The 20,295-nt window shown below is 40.1% G+C and overlaps 1 protein-coding gene and 1 pseudogene across 3 annotated transcripts in view; one reads left to right on the top strand and one right to left on the bottom strand.

The window, feature by feature from the left end:
- Positions 1–9,496, top strand: part of LOC112072929 (cytochrome P450 2K1-like) — a 15,202-nt pseudogene extending 5,706 nt beyond the window's left edge.
- Positions 9,497–14,558: 5,062 nt separating this feature from the next.
- The window catches only part of LOC112072931 (cytochrome P450 2K1), a 35,059-nt gene continuing 29,322 nt past the window's right edge, over positions 14,559–20,295 (bottom strand). Inside the window, exon 9 of one of the 3 annotated variants that reach the window (XM_070439983.1) lies at positions 14,559–20,181. In XM_070439983.1, the coding sequence (XP_070296084.1) occupies positions 19,994–20,181 (188 nt within the window). In that variant the 3' untranslated portion in view covers positions 14,559–19,993. Of the gene's footprint in view, positions 20,207–20,295 lie in introns of all 3 variants that reach the window. The other 2 variants (XM_024140307.2, XM_024140308.2) reach the window with 2 other exon arrangements.

Genomic DNA, 20,295 nt, shown 5'->3' with positions numbered 1-20,295 from the left:
TTTGTCAACATATCACATAAAATCCTCATAGCTCCAGTCCAAGCTCTTCTCCTGTCCTGGCAACCCAATGGTGGAACCAGCTTCCCCCTGAAGCTAGGTCAGCAGAGTCCCTGCCATCTTCAGGAAAGAAACCTCAAACCCTACCTCTTCAAAGAGTATCTTAAATAACCCCCTCCCCCATCCTTCTAGCTCTGACTTTGCTGATAACTACTTTATTGAGAAAGTGTACTTACTATGCCTGTGATATGTGATTGTCCACCAAGCTATCTTAAGATGAATGCACTAACTGTTGAATCGCTCTGGATAAGAGTGTCTGCTAAATGGCTAAAATATTTTGTACAATTAATTATCATCATTTAATTATTATATACAAATATGGGTTACATAATCACTAGTGATGGGCACGATATACAAAATGATATCAATATCAGTACCATTTTTGTGATTCCATATCGTTAGCGGTTTGTATAAAATATATTGCAACTGTGTATGTTCACTTTTCTGTTCACTCCATGCTCTTTGAAGTTCAGACAACTGTTTTCAGTTGTCCGTAGGGCCAGGCGTGAATATCTTCGTATTATAATATTGTATTCAAACTGTTAGTTAGGGAGGGCCTATATAATAGGACCAATCAACAGGCAATTCATTAATATGCTAAATTGAGAGCCTGTGAGGTCTGTTGAGGGTTTTGTGTATGCAGGAAAAGTAATGTTTCTTTTTACAGAATAGTAAAAATAATAACACATTACAATATGCCTCGCTCTTATCGATATCAATATATTGGAAATCACTATTGCGTGTCACAACTAATAATTACCATTTATGCATATGTGTTTCACATTGTATTTAATATCATAATCATAGTTGTGTTATGTTATAATTAATATATATTGTTTTATGCGTATTCTACCTGAATCTCTGTGTTAGATGTAAACATGTTCCCTGGTTGGGTCCGTGGATAAAACCTGACACGTCTGAAAAAGAATGTTGCGTATATGAAGATGGAGGTGACAGAGCTGGTGAGGGTCCTGAAGGAGACTCTGAACCTCAGATGTGTAGAGGCTTTGTGGACTCGTTCCTTGTCCGAAAGCAGACCCTGGAGGTATGAAGACTCATGCAGAATCTGCATCTCACTCATTCATAACAAAGTGTTGCATTAATATTGCTCAGTATAACTGTACAGAATAGAATAATCAATAAGGTCGAGGGGGGTGTGGTATAATGGTCAATTTACCACAGCTAAGGCACTGCATGACGCGAAGTGCAGTGCCTGTATACAGTCCTTGTATATTGGCCATATTCCACAAAACCCAGAGGTGCCTTGCTGGTGTTATAAAACTTGATACCAACATATTAGAACAGTAAATGAGTCATTTTGCATCACACCTGTGTTATATTGTCGAAGTTACTAAGAATTCGGACAATCAGTATCAAGGAACCAAACTGCCGTTTTATAATGCTTATTACCCACCTTGTGGTTCACCTTTACTGCCCAAGAACACAACTAACTTCAGTTGTCCAACACTTAACATCCCACTGGGCACAGACGTCACATTCAACATCTATTCGACGTTGATTCAACATCATTTTATTAAAATGACGTGGAAATGTTGATTTCAACCAGTTTGACTGAATGACAGCTGAGGGGGATCTAACTAGTTCTCTGTATCAGTAGAATCACATGTAAACTCAGACTCAAACACTAAAACAGTTCCTCAAGCTGATTTAAAGATTGTGTTGATTATCTGTTTTTATTTTGCTTTATTTTATTTTCCATATTATGTCTATCTCTGATAAGCTACACACGGAAATGGAAAAACAAATAGCCCATATTAACCTCTCTTCGGTAGGGGCAGTATTTTGACGTCCGGATGAAAAGCGTGCCCAAAGTTAAACTGCCTGTTACCAGGCCCAGAAACTAGGATATGCATATAATTGGATAGATTTTGGATAGAAAACACTCTAAGTTTCAAAAAACTGTTAAATTATGTCTGTGAGTTAACAAACTGATATGGCAGGCGAAACCCCGGGACAATCCATCACCCAAAAAGAAATTCAGCCTACCACTATTTTCACATGGCTAACACTTTTATTATAAGTCTTCCCAGATTGCAGTTCCTAGGGCTTCCCTAGATGTCAACAGTCTTTAGAAAGAGTTTCATGCTGGTTTTGGAAAAATTTGCCAGAAATGTTAGTTTTTTCTAGGTGGCTCCAATTTTGGCTGAGTGTTTTCCAAGTGCGTTGAAGTGAGCAGTTCTTTGGTATTTTTCTCCGGTAAAGACTAACGATTCTTCGTCTAAATGTTTATTGATTATTTACGAATTAGGGTACCTAAGTTTTGATTATAAACGTTGTTTGACTTGTTGGAAAAGTTTACTTAGTAACGTTTGGGATTCATTTTGTATGCATTTTGATGAGGGAAACTGGGTGGATATTGACTGAAGCGCGCCAGCTAAACTGAGTTTTTATGGATATAAAAGGACTTTACGAACAAAAGGACCATTTGTGATGTCAACTGGCAACCTTTTGAGATGCCAACAGAAGATCGTCATCAAAGGTAAGGCATTTTTATATCGCTATTTCATGACTTTCGTGTCGCACCTGCCTGGTTGAAATATTTTTTGCATTAGTTTGTATGCGGGCGCTGTCTCAGTAATGCATGGTATGCTTTCACGTAAAGCCTTTTTGAAATCTGACACAGCGGCTGGATTAACTTCTCTAGGATAGGGGGAGCATTTTCACGTTTGGATGAAAAGCATGCCCAGAGTAACTGCCTCTACTCAGCTCCAGAATGCTAAATATATGCATATTTATTATTAGTATTGTATAGAAAACACTCTGAAGTTTTCTAAAAACTGTTTGAATCATGTCTGTGACTAAAAACAGAACTTATTTGCAGGCAAAACCCAGAGGACAAACCATTCGGGATTTTTTTTTTTTTTAGGTCAACTTTTTTCAATGGTTTTCATTGGAATCCAGATTTCTAAGGGACCTTCCTGCAGTTCCTATCGCTTCCACTGGATGTCAACAGTCTTTAGAAATTGGTTGAGGTTTTTCCTTTGAGAAATGAGAAGTAGCCATGTTCAGAATGAGGCTCCAGTGAAGTGTACTGTTTGTTAGAGGCGCGTGACCAGAAAACATGCTACACATTGTTTTCCTCCTGTATTGAACACAGATCATCCCGTCTTCAATTTTATCGATTATTTACGTAAAAAATACCTAAAGTTGTATTACAAAAGTAGTTTGAAATGTTTGGACAACGCTTACAGGTAACTTGAGATATTTTGTAGTCACGTTGTGCAAGTTGGAACCAGTGTTTTTCGGGATCAAACACGCCAAATAAATTGACATTTTGGATATATATCGATGGAATTAATCGAACAAAAGGACCATTTGTGATGTTTATGGGACGTTTATGGGTGTTTATGGGCCAACAGAAGAAGCTCGTCAAAGGTAAGGCATGAATTACATCTTTATTTCTGCGCTTTGTGTCGCGCCTGAAGGTTGAAATATGATGGTCTGTGATTGTTAGCTGGGGTGCTATCCTCAGATAATAGCATTGTTTGCATTCGCCATAAAGCATTTTTAAAATCTGACACGTTGGCTGATTCACAACAAGTGTAGCTTTAATTTGGTATATTGAATGTGTGATTTCATGAAAGTTTAATTTTTATTAGTAATTTATTTGAATTTGGCGCTCTGCATTTTCACCGGATGTTGCCAGGTGGGACGCCTACCGTCCATAAGAAGTTTAGGGTTTGGCCGGGGTACGCCGTCATGGTTAATAATAAATAAAAAGATGGGACTAAAATTAGTGTATGAGATTAACAAACAATTTTCAATTCAAAATGAAATTGTATTTGTCACATTGCCGAATACAACCGGTGTAGACCTTAGAGTGAAATGCATACTTACAAGCCCTTAATCAATAATGCAGTTTTAAGAAAAAAAGAAAAAAAACATTTTGCTGTGACTCTTATGTGGATGATGTAAAAAATATTTGTTGGTCTGATGTGATTAATAAGAGAGCATCCAGACGCTGCACTTGATGCATTTATGAAATTTGCTTCTTCTAGTTATTGAATAACATGTACCTTTTAAGAAACTGTCTCCATGGATTGATGAGGAATTGAAAAACTGTATGGTTACAGAGATGGGGGGCAAAAGGAGTGGCTAATAAGTCTGGCTGCACATCTGACTGGCCTGAAGGTGAGGTGAAGAAATGATTGTCGATCAATAATGACACAACCTCCTGGGATTGAAACCTGTCATTGTCTTTTAATCTGAGCCCAGAGAAGTGTTTGTCCTCAGGCCTGTTTCTAACAGCCAACCTATCAGCTTACTGCCAACTCTTAGCAAACTGTTGGAAAAAATGGTGTTTGACCAAATGCAATGCTATTTTCGCTGTAAACAAATGAAGACTTTCGGCATGCTTATAGAAAGACCACCTGGACATGCACTGGCACAAATGACTGATGATTGGTTGAAAAGAAATGTATAATAAAGATTTCAGTGCAGCCTTTAATATTAGTGACCATAACGTGTTGGAAAATCCTATGTGTTATGCTTTTTCAACCTCTGCCATATTGTGGATCAGAGCTATCTATCTAATTGAACCCAAAGGGTTTTCTTTAATGGAAGCTTCTCTAATGTTAAAACATGTCAAGTGTGGTGTACTGCATGGCACCCTCTCTGGCCCTCTACTCTTTTCTATTTGTATGACCTGCCACTGGCATTAAACAAAGCCTGTGCTCCATGTTATGCTGATGATTCAACCCGTCAGCAATCACAGCTAGTGAAATCACTGCAACACTAAACCAAAGAGCTGCAGTCAGTTTGAGAATGGGTGGCCAGTAATAAACTGTCCTGAACATCTCCAAAACTAAGCATTGTATTGATACAAATCATTCCCTAAGTTCTGGACTCAGCTGAATCTGGTAATCAATGGTGTGGCTGGTACTTGGTGTTATTTTAGATTGTAAACTCTCATGGTCAGAACATGTTGATTCAATGATTGTAAAGATTTGGAAGAGGCTGTCCGTGATAAATAGATGCTCTGCTTTTTCAAATCAAAGTATTTATAAAGACCTTCTTACATCAGCTGATGTCAAAGTGCTGTAAAGAAAACCCAGCTTAAAACAGCAAGCAATGCAGGTGTAGAAGCACCACCTTCCACAAAGCAAGCTCTAGTTTGATCTTAACTTAATTATTGTCCAGTTTAAAGAGGGCCAAGTTAAGCTGCCCAGAACAGTGTGACACATTTATCTCTTCATTGTAATCAGAGGGCTAATATCAATACTATGCATGCCAGTTTCTCTTGGCTAAGAGTTGAGCGAAGACTGACTGTACATAACTCATGTCATCTGCGGGTCTGTTTCTGTTAGGAATCTGGCAATATGGATTCTTTCTACCACGACGACAACCTGGTATTTAGTGTTGCTAACTTGTTTAGTGCTGGTACCGACACCACCGGGACGACCCTGCACTGGGGTCTGCTGCTAATGGCCAAGTACCCCCATATACAGGGTAAGGATTGATATAAAAACAAAACGCATTCACGCACACACACACACCACAGCTGAGGGGAGGACGGCTCTTAATAATGGCTGGAATGGAGTGGTATCAAAAATATGGAAACCATGTGTTCGATTCCGTTCCAGCCATTACCATGAGCCCGTCCTCCACAATTAATGTGCCACCTGTGACACACAGACATGAAACAGTAAAGCACTCATGGTGTTACATGTTATAAACATTGGCAAAGGGCCAGATTGAAGAATATATTATGAAACTAGATAAGGATGGCTTGGTTAATGAAGGTTAAACATTAACTGAGGAACATCTTCCTCAGAACAGCCTCAATTCGTTGGTGCATGGACTCTAGAAGGTGTCGAAAGCATTCCAGAGATGCTCGCCCATGTTGAATCCAATGCTTTCCACAGTTGTCAAGTTGGCTGGATGTCCTTTGGGTGGTGGACCATTCTTGATACACACGGGAAACTGTTGAGTGTGAAAAACCCAGCTGCGCTGCAGTTCTTGACACAAACCGAAACGCTTGGCACATTCACCATACTCCGTTCAAAGGCACTTAAATCTTTTGTCTTGCCCATTCACCCTCTGAATGGCACGCATACACAATCCATGTCGCAAGACCCACTGGTTGACCTTTATTTGTAAAACCCTCTTAAGCCTCACTCCCCCCTATCTGAGATATCTACTGCAGGCCTCATCCTCCACATACAACACCCATTCTGCCAGTCACATTCTGTTAAAGGTCCTCAAAGCGCATACATTCCTGGGTTGATCATCTTTTCAGTTCGCTGTGACTGGAACGAGCTGCAACAAACACTCAAACTGGACACTTTTATCTCAATCTCTTCATTCAAAGACTCAATCATGGACAGTCCTACTGACAGTGGCTGCTCTGCGTGATGTATTGTCTCTACCTTTGTGCTGTGTTCTGTGCCCAATAATGTTAGTACCATGTTTTGTGCTGCTACCATGCTGTGTTGTTGTCTTAGGTTTCTCTTTATGTAGTGTTGTGTTCTCTCGTCGTAGTGTGTGTTGTCCTGTATTTATATTTTACTTATTTTAAATCCCAGCCCCCGTCCCCGCAGGAGGCTTTTTGGTAGGCCGTCATTGTAAATAAGAATTTGTTCTTAACTGACTTGCCTAGTTAAATAAAGTCTAAATATTCTTCAGGCTTAAAAATCCTTTGTTAACCTGTCTCCTCCCCTTCATTTACACGGATTGAAGTGATTTAACAAGAGACATCAATAAGGATCATAGCTTTCACCTGGTCAGTCTGTCATGGAATAAGAGCAGGTTTTTTTTGTTAACTCAGTGTACATTTCACTGTATTAACTCCAACCCTCCCTCCTTTCTGTTTCAGACAAGGTCCAGGAGGAGATCAGCAGCATCATAGTAGTCGTCAGCCCTTAGCAGAGGACAGGAAGAACCTACCCTACACTGATGCAGTGATCCATGAGACCCAGAGACTAGCCAACATTGTACCCATGTCCATCTCTCACACCACCAGCCGAGATGTCACCTTCCAGGGATATTTCATCAAAAAGGTCAGATACCCGGATATCCAAATCTCTTTTTATTTGTGACCAACTTCATATTGTCTTCTTTTTTTTTCGAAGGGAGGTTACAGGTTCAAAAAACAATAAAATAAATGCATAGAGAAGCCCAATCCATTCCCCCTTCAGTCCCTATCCACCCGCCCGCATCCTCCTCCCCACCTGAAAACCATGCCTCCCACCCACCTGTATAAATTGATGGTTGGGATTACAGGATGCCAAGGTCATATTTTTATATTGTAACAAGTGCGCTGGGAGTCGGGAAGCAAGTTCAGGGAGGAATCATTTAATCAATAAACGAAACATAATATAAAACAAAACGAACAACGCACAGACATGAAACTGAAACAGAAACAACGCCTGGGAAGAACCAAAGGAGTGATATATGGAAGGTAATCAGGCAGTGATGTGTCCAGGTGAGTCTGAGGTGCTGGTGCACGTAATGATGGTGACAGGTTTGTGTGTGTAATAATGAGCAGCCTGGTGACCCAGCGCCGGAGAGGGAGTATATAAATCCATCACTGGATGGTTTGGTAGTTGGGGTTTCCCAAGGGACTCCGTAGACCAGCATAGCTGACTTTAGTTGTAAATATAGAAAAAAGGAGTTGCCTGGTAATATGTATGTATCTTTCAAATCTTGGAATGTTCTCAAACCACCATCCATGATATCGGTAAGGATTCCACATTTGGGGGATGCAAAAAGACGGCATCCAGATCACAACACATTATTGTGACATTTTGGAGTGTGGGCATGCTGTAAGTATATATTTCTGCCTGCAGTTGTAATCCACTCCTTTTGAGTGTGCACATTTATTAAACCAAGTTTCATCACTTTTACTCTGAAAATAAGGGGTCCTATGCTTCACCCTTACTGCAGGGGACGTCTGTGATTCCTCTACTGACATCGGTCCTACAGGACGATAGCGAATGGGAGAGCCCCCACACCTTTACCCCCTCCCACTTTCTGGATGAGCACGGAACATTTGTCAAGAGGGACGCCTTCATGGCCTTCTCTGCAGGTATATTAACTTCATTATATAACACATCATTTCATTGGAAGAAGAACAATTCTGGTAGCCTTTTGGACAGACTTCATGCTATTTTCTGTATCTTTGGTCTCTCGCAGGTCGTAGGGTGTGTCTGGGGGAGAGTCTGGCCAGGATGGAGCTCTTCCTCTTCTTCACCTCCCTCCTGCAGCGCTTTCATTTCTCTCCTCCTCCTGGAGTAACAGAGGATGATCTGGACCTGACACCGGCTGTGGGGTTCAYCCTCMAYCCTTCACCTCACCAGCTCTGTGCTGTGAGCCGGGTCTGAGATTTGAACATGAAAATATTGGTGGGGCAAACTCAATCAAAAAAGCTGATATGCATCGAAACCACTACACATTAAATGTACCATTATAATAACCAATCCCAGAAATGAGTTTGCGCGACACACACAAACATTATTATATTTAGTTTATGATCRGTTCATAGGCTACTTCCAATATCTTTTACATCTAATTACACGGACTACGGTAGTCGAACATATTTTTATAGAGTGAAGTCTATTTTACTTAATTTTCAGCATCGGTCTGCCGTATTGCTAAATTTGTTAGAGTTATTGGGATGCAGTCCAACACGTTCTGAGGGTAGTCGCATCCACCTGCCTGTTAAGAATAAAGGAACAAAGTTTATAAAGCTTCTCCTTCGTTTCAATCGCGTCGTAAGTTCCATGGGTTATTAAAGCAGGGTCTTATCCTGTTCTAACAGTGCCTATTAAAACAGGATAAATCCATTAGAATCCAATAGCTTTTTTGACAACACCCCTTTTGATTTGAACGAAACCTTCCATACATATTTGCCCATTGTAAAAGTGCTCAGAAATTGACTTATTAAATATATATTTTTGTTCCCAAGAAACTTGATGACCTGGTTGTAGATAAACCAAAATACAAATGTATTTGTTGCTGGTATGTACCGCCCCCCTGCTGCCATGGCGGATGCTATTGGTGCTATATCTGAATGTTTAACATCTTTTCTGTCCTTGGAGTGGGTTATTTTAGGGGATTTGAATCTGGATTAGCTATCCCTGGCTTCAGATCAATTTAAGTTTATATGCATAGATTTTCAAAACCCACATGCCCTTGTTACTCTTCATGATGAGTTAATTCTTACTAATAACCCCCATAAATATTTGTGTAGTGGAGTATTTGCATATATGACTCAGGGATAATTGTCCCATAGGATGTATTAGAGATAGAAACGGCAAAATACTAATCAGGGTTTAATTAAGATTTTTTTTTTTTATGTTTCTGCTTAAGGGTTTTTACATGACATGTTCTACTCTGATAAAACCACCGTCTCCTGTATTCCTGACCATGAGTTGGCTCTAGAAAAGGTCTCCTCTATAAATAAATATATACACTACCATTCAAAAGTTTGGGGTCACTTAGAAATGTCCTTGTTTTTTAAAGAAAAGCTCATTTTTGTCCATTAAAATAACATAAAATGATTCAGAAATACAGTGTAGACATTGTTAATGTTCTAAATGACTGGTGTAGCTGGAAACGGCGGATTTTTTATGGAATATCTACATAGGCGTACAGAGGCCCATTATCAGCAACCATCACTCCTTTGATCCAATGCCACGTGTTAGCTAATCCAAGTTTATCATGGTAAAAGGCTAATTGATCATTGAGAAACCCTTTCGCAATTGTTAGCACAAACTGAAAACTGTTGTACTGATTAAAGAAAGCAATAAAACTGGCCTTCTTTAGACTAGTTGAGTATCTGGAGCATCAGCATTTGTGGGTTTGATTACAGGCTCAAAAGGGCAAGAAACAAAGACCTTTCTTCTGAAACTGTCAGTCTATTCTTGTCCTGGAGAAATTAAGGCTATCCATGCGAGAAACTGAAGATCTCATACAATGCTGTGTACTTCTCCCTTCACAGAACATCGCAAACTGGCTCTAACCAGAATAGAAAGGAGTGGGAGGCCCCCGGTGCACAACTGAGTAAGAAGACACAGTACATTATTGTCTAGTTTGAGAAACAGACGCCTCACAAGTCCTCAACTGGCAGCTTCATTAAATAGTACCCACAAAACACCAGTCTCAATGTCAACAGTGAAGAGGTGATCACGGGATGCTGGCCTTCTAGGCAGAGCAAAGAAAAAGCCATATCTCGACTGGCCAATAAAAAGAAAAGATTAACTTCTTATGGCTGGGGGCAGTATTGAGTAGCTTGGATGAATAAGTGCCCAGAGTAAACTGCCTGCTACTTAGTCCAATAAGCTAAGATATGCATATTATTAGTATATTTGGATAGAAAATACTATGACGTTTCTAAAACTGTTTGAATGATGTCTGTGAGTATAACAGAACTCATTATGGCAGGCAACCCAGAAGTGGGAAATCTGAGGTTTGCCTATCCAATATACAGTGTCTTTGGGGTCATATTGCACTTCCTAAGGCTTCCACTAGATGTCAACAGTCTTTAGAACCTTGTTTGATGCTCTACTGTGAAGAATGAGGAAGGAGAGCTTTTGAGTCAGGTGTCTTGGCATGAGCTGACCATGCGCTCTCCGTGAGAGCGACTTCCGTTCCATCACATTTCTGAAGACAAAGGAATTCTCCGGTTGAAACATTATTGAAGATTTATGTTAAAAACATCCTAAAGATTGATTCTATACATCGTTTGACATGTTTCTTCGAACTTTAATGGAATTTTTTGACTTTGTCTGGACCTAGTGCCTGCACATTTGGATTATGTACCAAACGTCGTGAACAAAAAGGAGGTATTTGGAGATAAATCATGGACTGATCGAACAAACAAACATTTATTGTGGAACTGGGATTCCTGGGAGTGCGTTCTGATGAAGATCATCAAAGGTAAGTGAAATATTTATAATACTATTTCTGGCTTCTGTTGACTCCACAACATGGCGGATATCTGTATGGCTTGTTTGGGCTCTGAGCGCTGTACTCAGATTATAGCATGGTGTGCTTTTTCCGTAATTTAAAAAAAAATATTTTGACACAGCGGTTGCATTAGGAGAAGTTTATCTAAAGTTCCATGTATAATACTTTTATCTTTTATCAATGTTTATTATGATATTTCTGTAAATTGATTGGCTCTCTGCAAAATCACCGGATGTTTTGGAGGCAAAACATTACTGAACAAAAGCGCGCCAATGTAAACTAAGATTTTTGGATATAAATATGAACTTTATCGAACAAAACATACATGTATTGTGTAACATGAAGTCCTATGACTGTCATCTGATGAAAATCTAAGGTTAGTGATTCATTTTATCTCTTTCTGCTTTTTGTGACTCCTCTCTTTGGCTGGAAAAATGGCTGTGTTTTTCTGTGACTTGGTACTGACCTAACATAAATCGTTTGGTGTGCTTTCGTCGTAAAGCCTTTTTTAACAATCGACACTGTGCTGATTTACACAGTTTACTTGTAAAGTCTGACGAGGCGTTGGGATACGTAAGCTATTAAATATCGTGATACTATCAGAGCAGTTGGTTCTTTCTTCATCTTGTTCAATTGATCCATGCACCTGCAATAGATGCTCAGTGTGCGAGGCCTTTTGTATTGTATAACAATTACCTTAAATGTATGTTTGAGGAATTTCATTTATGAGATTTTTTTTAATTTGGCGCCCTGCACTTTCACTGGCTGTTGTCAAGTCGATCCCGTTAACGGGATCTCAGCCATAAGAAGTTTTAAGATGAGCAAAAGAACAGACACTGGACAGAGGAACTCTGCCTAGAAGGCGCATCCCGTTGTCACCTCTTCACTGTTCACTGACATTGAGACTGGTGTTTGCGGGTACTATTTAATGAAGCTGCCAGTTGAGAACTTGTGAGGTGTCTGTTTCTCAAACTAGACACTAATGTACTTGTCCCCTTGCCCAGTTGTGCACCGGGGCTTCTCACTCCTCTTCTATTCTGGTTAGAGAATGGTACTGGTTAGACTGGTACTGTAAAAAATATATAATATTTCATTTAAAATCATTCAATAACTGTCTTAGAGGCGATGATAATATATTATCAAGCTTATCCACAATTTATCTTTCCCTGCAAGATGTTAGGTTGATCATTGTGGACAATATCAATTTGTTTTTAATACACAAACAATACATTTAGCAATTTCTTTTGGTAGCACAACACAGAAGTGTAATGTCCTCAGCTGTGTATTATAAAGTGCCTTCGGAAAGTATTCAGACCCTTTTACTTTTTCCACATTGTTACATTACAGCCGTATTCTAAAATGTATTAAAAAACATAAAATCAATCTACACACACAACCCCAGAATGACAAAGCAAAAACAGTTTTAGACATTTTTGCAAATGTATCAGACCACAAACAGATACCTCATACCTCATTAAGTTGTCGTGGCTGAATAAGAATTAGTTAGGTAACATATATAAATAAGATGTTTTAGATATCTTTATGCTTGTCATTAGAATGTCTTCTTTTGGACTATACTGTGGCAGTTGCATTGGCCTTTCTCTCTAGGGAAAAGTCACTTGGGGCCCAGAGAGGGAGGAGAATGGCAGTGTCTGGAACCATTGTGTTACCCCTCTGATGTGTTCAACTCATCTTCATGGTATATGACCTAGAGAATCACTCCCTTTCGAGCTTGTCCAGGAGGGGTGTATTGAGATGGGAGTATCTAGAATTGACAATTGATATATGCCATTAGATGAGGTAATGTTTTCGTACTAAGTGGTAGCAAGAACGAGATTAGAATCTCAATTTAGGAGACCAAACTGAACGATAATTTATAGCTAATGCTATACTCCTCTTTCAAGTAAAATGTTCTTTGTGAACTGTTACTAAGATCTATGGTTCGTCATGTAAGTTAGGAGGGGTGTATCTTGGCTATAAAAGATTCTAAAATTGTGTGTAAGCACTCTCGGAGAATTCATTTATAGACACTGAATTGATCTGAGAGTCAAAAAGGGCTATGGTGAAGCTCATATATAATTAAAGGACTTTATAATATAATTCTGACTTGTGTGGGTTTGCTCTCTCATTATTGAGTAATACAGGAAATTACCACGACAAAGTATTAAGACCTTTTCTATAAGACTCTAAATTGAGTTTAAGTGCATCCTGTTTTCATTGATCATCTTTGATGTTTCTACAGCTTGATTGGAGTCCACCAGTCGTAAATTCAATTGATTGGACATGATTTGGAAAGGCACACACCTGTCTATATAAAGGTCCCACAAGTTGACAGTGCATGTCAGAGCAAAACCCAAGCCATGAGGTCGAAAGAATTGTCCGTAGAGCTCAGAGACAAATTTGTGTTGAGTCACAGATCTGGGGAAGGGTTCGAAAATAATTCTGCAGCATTGAAGGTCCCAAAGAACACAATGGCCTCCATTCTTAATTGGAAGTTTGGAACCACAAGACTCTTCCTAGAGCTGGCCGCCCGACAAAACTGAGCAGTCCGGGATAAGGGCCTTGGTGCAGGGAGGTGACCAAGACCCCGATGGTCACTCTGACAGAACTCTGGGGATTCTCTGTGGAGATGGGAGAACCTTCCAGAAGGACAACCATCTCTGCAGCACTCTACCAATCAGGCCTTTATGGTAGAGTGGACAGACGGAAGCCACTCCTCAGTAAAAGGCACATGACAGTCCGCTTGGAGTTTGCCAAAAGGCACCTAAAGACTCTCAGCCCATGAGAAACAACATTATCTTGTCTGATGAAACCAAGATTGAACTTTTTGGCCTGAATGCCAAGAATGTCATGTCTGGAGGAAACTCTGGCACCATCCCTTCGGTGGGGAGGTTTTTCAGTTGTAGGGACTGGTAGACTAGTCAGAATCGAGGGAAAGATGAACAGAGCAAAGTACAGATAGATCCTTGATGAAAAAACTGCTCCGGAACCCTCAAGACCTCAGACTGGGGGGAAGTTTCAACTTCCAACAGGACTACGAGCCTAAGCACACAGCCAAGACAACACGGGAGTGTCTTTGGGACAAGTCTCTGAAGTCCTTGAGTGGCCCAGCCGAGCCCGGACTTGAACCCAAACTTACATCTCTGGAGAGACCTGAAAATAGCTGTACAGCAACGCTCCCCATCCAACCTGACAGTGCTTGAGAGGATCTTCAGAGAAGAATGGGAGAAACTCCTCAAATACAGGTGTGCCAAGCATGTAACATCCTACTCAAGACTCGAGGCTGTAATCGCTGCCATAGGTGCTTCAACAAAGTGCTGAGTACAGGGTCAGAAAACTTAAGTAAATGTGTTATTTATGTTTTTAATATTTAAAGGGGAGCGAGGAGAAAATATTTTGTAAAAACCTGTTTTTGTTTTGTTATTGTGGGGTATTGTGTGTAGATTGATGAGGGAAAAAAACTATAATCAATTTCAGAATGAGGCTGTAACCTAACAAAATGTGGAAAAAGTCACATTTATAACAAATGCAATGCTTGAGTCATGAAGTCCTTTGGAAAGAAAACCATTAGCCAGCTAAAAGCAGGCATAGTGTGCTTAAGTCCATTCTATAATTTTACTTACTGAATGTTTGAAACCTGAAAACATTAGCCAGGTAAAACAATCTTATAGATCATATCAACAACCTAGGGCTGGGCGATATGGCCAAAATATATGATAATTTATTATTATATTAAAAGTCCTAAATTTGCTGTATAAGTTGTGGCCACATACATTCAAATTGATTTCAGTGGGGCTTTTCCATTTTGATTATTTTATACTGTTCAATTAAACTTCAACCAGAAGTTGATCTCATTTGAGATCATTCCCACACTCCACATAGTGCTGCGCTACATAGGTGAAAAATCTAGTCCTTATTTTTACCAAATATTGCAATTGTGATTTGCCTTGCGATTTAGATCAAAACACTTGGTTGAACTGTTGGAATCATGGACATATAATACCTGTTCTAATTCTATAGTTAGAATGTGATAGTGGGCAAAACGCCAGGAGGTGTTCAAAGAATTAGAATACTAACAGGATCTTCTATGAGGAAATACTGTAGATCCATTCTTGTGTTACTGTTCTATTCTTATTCAACTCTGCATCAATGAAAAGGGCTCGTAAGCAAGCATTTCTACGTAAAGTCTACACGTGTTGTATTCGGCACATATGACAAATACAATTTGATTTGATCTTGAATGACAAACCAAGAAACCGATCCTGGGACTGTATTCTTGATTGACAAACCATGAATATGATCCTTTGAGTGGGGCGTGGGGGGATAACTTCATTGGATCTCAGTGGCGGTAAGGGCACATCCAATCTAATAATAGGATCCGAACATCCAAGTTTGGTCTCTCAAGTTTAGCTGGAATTTAGCCCGAAAGGATTTGAGAAATATTGGTTGATGATAGGCCTATAGACAGCAACCTATGTACATAAGTGGACATTAGAGGGACATATTGTTTCTAATAAAACCTTGGGTTTGGGCCACAGTTGTTTGCTTTGTAAAAATAAACAAAACAGGCTAATGTCTGGGCTGCAAATTATTTGTGTTTTTTTCAGCATGGCCCTTGCACTGATTGAGTTTGACACACCTGGCGTATATTATGGACACAGATGTGAAAAATGATCACTATATATAAATATACATTTAAGTATAAATTAACAAAGATTACTTGTTTATTACCAACATTACTGAAGATTCAGGTAACTTTGTCAGGAGAAAATTTAAATAAATCAGATATTCAGGGTGGTGTTTACATTAAACACCAATCATGCGTGTGTTAGTGGGCATTACTTTTTAAATCTAAACCCAACCTTCAAATTTGTCAAGGAAAGCAGAGACATCACAAGTACATCTCAGACTTTCTCTTTTTAGACTGAATATTAAAATACTGACCTTATGTCTAAAGTTATTGTGTTGACACTTTCTAGTAAATTGTGACTAGAATTTATGTATTTGACTACTACCAATGCCACACAGACCGTATTCAATCTTCTTATTTTTGTTGTGACAGCTCGTTTTTAAATATACCTGCAGAGAAGGGCATGACTGCATCCCTCTTGACAAATCATCCCTGCTCATCCAGAAAGTGGGCGGGCTCTCCCATTCGCTCTCGTCGTGCAGGACCGACATCAATAGAGGAATCACAGATGTCCCCTACAGTTTAAGACAGAGAGCATTGATGGCCTCTACAGGATCCGTGTCCACCAGGCAGGACGGTTGAACTAACGTAGGCTAATGTGATTTGCTAATGTGATTTGCATGAGGTTGTAAATAACAAAAACATTTCCCAGGCATTGTTTAACATATTTTGGAATGAATAGGATACTATGAGCAAATAGCAGAACATGATATAAAGTGTATTAGGAAGGTATTCAGACCTTCTCCACATTTTGTCACGTTACATCGTGTGATACACACAAAATGCATTATGAAGAAAATCGTGTAATTCACATTAAAAAGTGCCCGTTACGAATTCCCGAACAAGTAATGTGTCTATTTCACGGTAAGCTGTGATGGTGTTAAAATTTGCTATTTAATTATCTAGATATAGACAGAACAATTGTCTCGGGGTATCGACAACGATCGCGGTAAATGTGAAGGTAGATCCACATGGGGGAAATACTCCTGAAACCCTTTCGGCTCCATTTTACACGTGCAGCGCAGCCCGGGAATTTATCTTAACCCCTGTAACATACTTTCGGGTGGGCGACAATTTGATGCAAGACTCAGATTCAGCATAAACTTAATATCCTACAGTRCCTCCAGGCTCTGCCTCTGTATTAGGAATGAGTCCACAAAGCCTCCACGCATCTGTGGGTTCAGGGTCCCCTTCAAGCCCCTCGCTAGCTCTAACATCCACTTTAATATCGGCATAATTCTTCTTCAGACGTGTCTGGTCCTTAATCCATGGACCCAGCCAGGGGAACATGTTGTACATCTATCAGGATATACACATATAGAATATGCATAACACTTTATGCAAACATCTGCTTGTATACATTTCTTATACAGCGCCCTCTGTAATTATTGAGACAATGAAGCATTTTTTCCATTCTTATGGCTCTATACTCCAGGACTATCTGTTATCATGGTAGCATCCACAATTAATGTAGAAGTGTTTAGAAACATATTCTATTCTTATTTACAATAAGTGACTCCAAAATGACACAATACATTTACTATTAATTTCTATTGGGCACAACATAATCTGAAACACAACCAAAACAAACAGCAAATGTTTAGTCACAAGCTTGATGTAGTCATTGTGTGCTATGAATATGGGACCAAATATTTCACTTTTTACTACACGTGAATTTGTCAAAATACTTTTGGTACCCTAAAATGGGTACAAAAAGTGCTGTAATTTCTAAACGGTTCACCTGATATTAATACAAATACCCTCAAATTAAAGGCTGACAGTCTGCACTTTAACCTCATAGTGATTGTTCGATTTAAAATCCAAACTTCTGGAGTAGACCATAGACAATTTATAACATTTTTGGCATACGTTTTTCTGGATTTTTGTTGTTGTTATTGTCTCACTGTTCAAATAAACCTACCATTAAAATTATAGACTGATCATTTCTTTTTCAGTGGGCAAACGTAGAAAATCAGCAGGGGATCAAATACTTTTCCCCCTCACTGTATATGTAAATAGTCACTAGCAGCTAATGTGGCTCAAGCTAACCACTAGCTAAGGTCAATGGACAAGGAGTAGCTTAAACTAGCCCCCAGCTAGCGAACAGTTTATAAACAACTTTTAGTGAGACCTTTTGGCTGCTTTCACACAAGCAGCCCAATTCTGGTCTTTTGTCCAATTGTAGGCAAAAGAGCTGATCTGGTTGGTCAAAAGACTAAACAGTAGAAAAAGATCAGAATTGGGTTTCCTGTGTAAATGCTGTCTTTTGGTTTCAAGTCTCCTTCAACAACTGGAACCACTAATGGAGGGAAAGTAGGCAGCTGAACTTCCACTCCAGCTGGAACTAGCTAGTTAGTGGTAGTTATTTGTTCTAGCTAGCAGATCTGGCTAGTCATATAAAAACATAGCCACGAGGGTATACAGTGGGGAGAACAAGTATTTGATACACTGCCGATTTTGCAGGTTTTCCTACTTACAAAGCATGTAGAGGTCTGTCATTTTTATCATAGGTACACTTCAACTGTGAGAGGTGGAATCTAAAACAAAAATCCCGAAAATCACATTGTATGATTTTTAGGTAATTCATTTGCATTTTATTGCATGACATAAGTATTTGATCACCTACCAACCAGTAAGAATTCCAGCTCTCACATACCTGTTAGTTTTTCTTTAAGAAGCCCTCCTGTTCTCTACTCATTACCTGTATTAACTGCACCTGTTTGAACTCGTTACCTGTATAAAAGACACCTGTCCACACACTCAATCAAACAGACTCCAACCTCTCCACAATGGCCAAGACCAGAGATTTGTGTAAGGACATCAGGGATAAAATTGTAGACCTGCAAAAGACTGGGATGGGCTACAGGACCATAGGCAAGCAGCTTGGTGAGAAGGCAACAACTGTTGGCRCAATTATTAGAAAATGGAAGAAGTTCAAGATGACGGTCAATCACCCTCGGTCTGGGGCTCCATGCAAGATCTCACCTCGTGGGGCATCAATGATCATGAGGAAGGCGAGGGATCAGCCCAGAACTACACGGCAGGACCTGGTCAATGACCTGAAGAGAGCTGGGACCACAGTCTCAAAGAAAACCATGGATTAAAATCCTGCAGCGCACGCAAGGTCCCTCTGCTCAAGCCATCGCATGTCCAGGCCCATCTGAAGTTTGCCAATGACCATCTGGATGATCCAGAGGAGGAATGGGAGAAGGTTGTGTGGTCTGATGAGACAAAAATAGAACTTTTTGGTCTAAACTCCACTCGCCGTGTTTGGAGGAAGAAGAAGGATGAGTACAACCCCAAGAACACCATCCCAACCGTGAAGCATGGAGGGGGAAACATCATTCTTTGGGGATGCTTTTCTGCAAAGGGGACAGGACGACTGCACCGTATTGAGGCGAGGATGGATGGGGCCATGTATCGCGAGATCTTGGCCAACAACCTCCTTCCCTCAGTAAGAGCATTGAAGATGGGTCGTGGTTGGGTCTTCCAGCACCCGACCCGAAACACACAGCCAGGGCAACTAAAGGAGTGGCTCCGTAAGAAGCATCTCAAGGTCCTGGAGTGGCCTAGCCGGTCTCCAGACCTGAACCCAATAGAACATCTTTGGAGGGAGCTGAAAGTCCGTATTGCCCAGCGACAGCCCCAAAACCTGAAGGATCTGGAGGTCTGTTTGGAGGAGTGGGACAAAATCCCTGCTGCAGTGTGTGCAAACCTGGTCAAGAACGACAGGAAACGTATGATCTCTGAAATTGCAAACAAAGGTTTCTGTACCAAATATTAAGTTCTGCTTTTCTGATGTATCAAATACTTATGTCATGCAATAAAATGCTAATGAATTACTTAAATCATACAATGTGATTTTCTGGATTTTTGTTTTAGATTCCGTCTCTCACAGTTGAAGTGTACCTATGATAAAAAATTACAGACCTCTACATGCTTTGTAAGTAGGAAAACCTGCAAAATCGGCAGTGTGTCAAATACTTGTTCTCCCCACTGTATATCTTAGTGTCAACTACTGATAACATTAGCTAGAATACTAATTGACTTTGCTAAGCTTGGCAACAGCTGTCCAGTCCCAGACAAGGCAGGACAGCAAGCAAAAACAAGCATTCTGTACATACATAATAGCGGTGCTTTGTATCAATCAATTACATTGTCGGAATGTAGAGCAATCTAATTAAATCAAAACCATTGAGGGACTGGTTTCATCTCAGACCTGGCTCACAGCACAGCCGGTGAGATAAGCTGTTTCAGCATGTTTGTCTAAAGTGGAGCATTTGTTCATGTATAATATACATTAGGCCCAGACTCATCTCAGACCCGGCTCACAGCACACAGCTGGTGAGGTGAAGGGTTGAGGGTGAACCCCACGGCCGGTGTGAGGTCCAGATCATCCTCTGTTACTCCAGGAGGAGGAGAGAAATGAAAGCGCTGCAGGAGGGAGGTGAAGAAGAGGAAGAGCTCCATCCTGGCCAGACCCTCCCCCAGACACACCCTAATACCTGGAAGAAGGTCAAATGAGACAACCTATAACAATTAGGTCTACATAGATTTCCTATAGTTGACATAAATTGTACACACATTTTATATCATAAACTCTCCCTGGTTAAAAGCAA

This window comes from Salvelinus sp. IW2-2015, unplaced genomic scaffold (genome assembly GCF_002910315.2).
Source record: "Salvelinus sp. IW2-2015 unplaced genomic scaffold, ASM291031v2 Un_scaffold2093, whole genome shotgun sequence".
NCBI lineage: Eukaryota > Metazoa > Chordata > Actinopteri > Salmoniformes > Salmonidae > Salvelinus > Salvelinus sp. IW2-2015.
The sequence above is the reverse complement of the archived record's forward strand: the minus strand, read 5'-3'. Positions and strand labels throughout refer to the sequence as shown.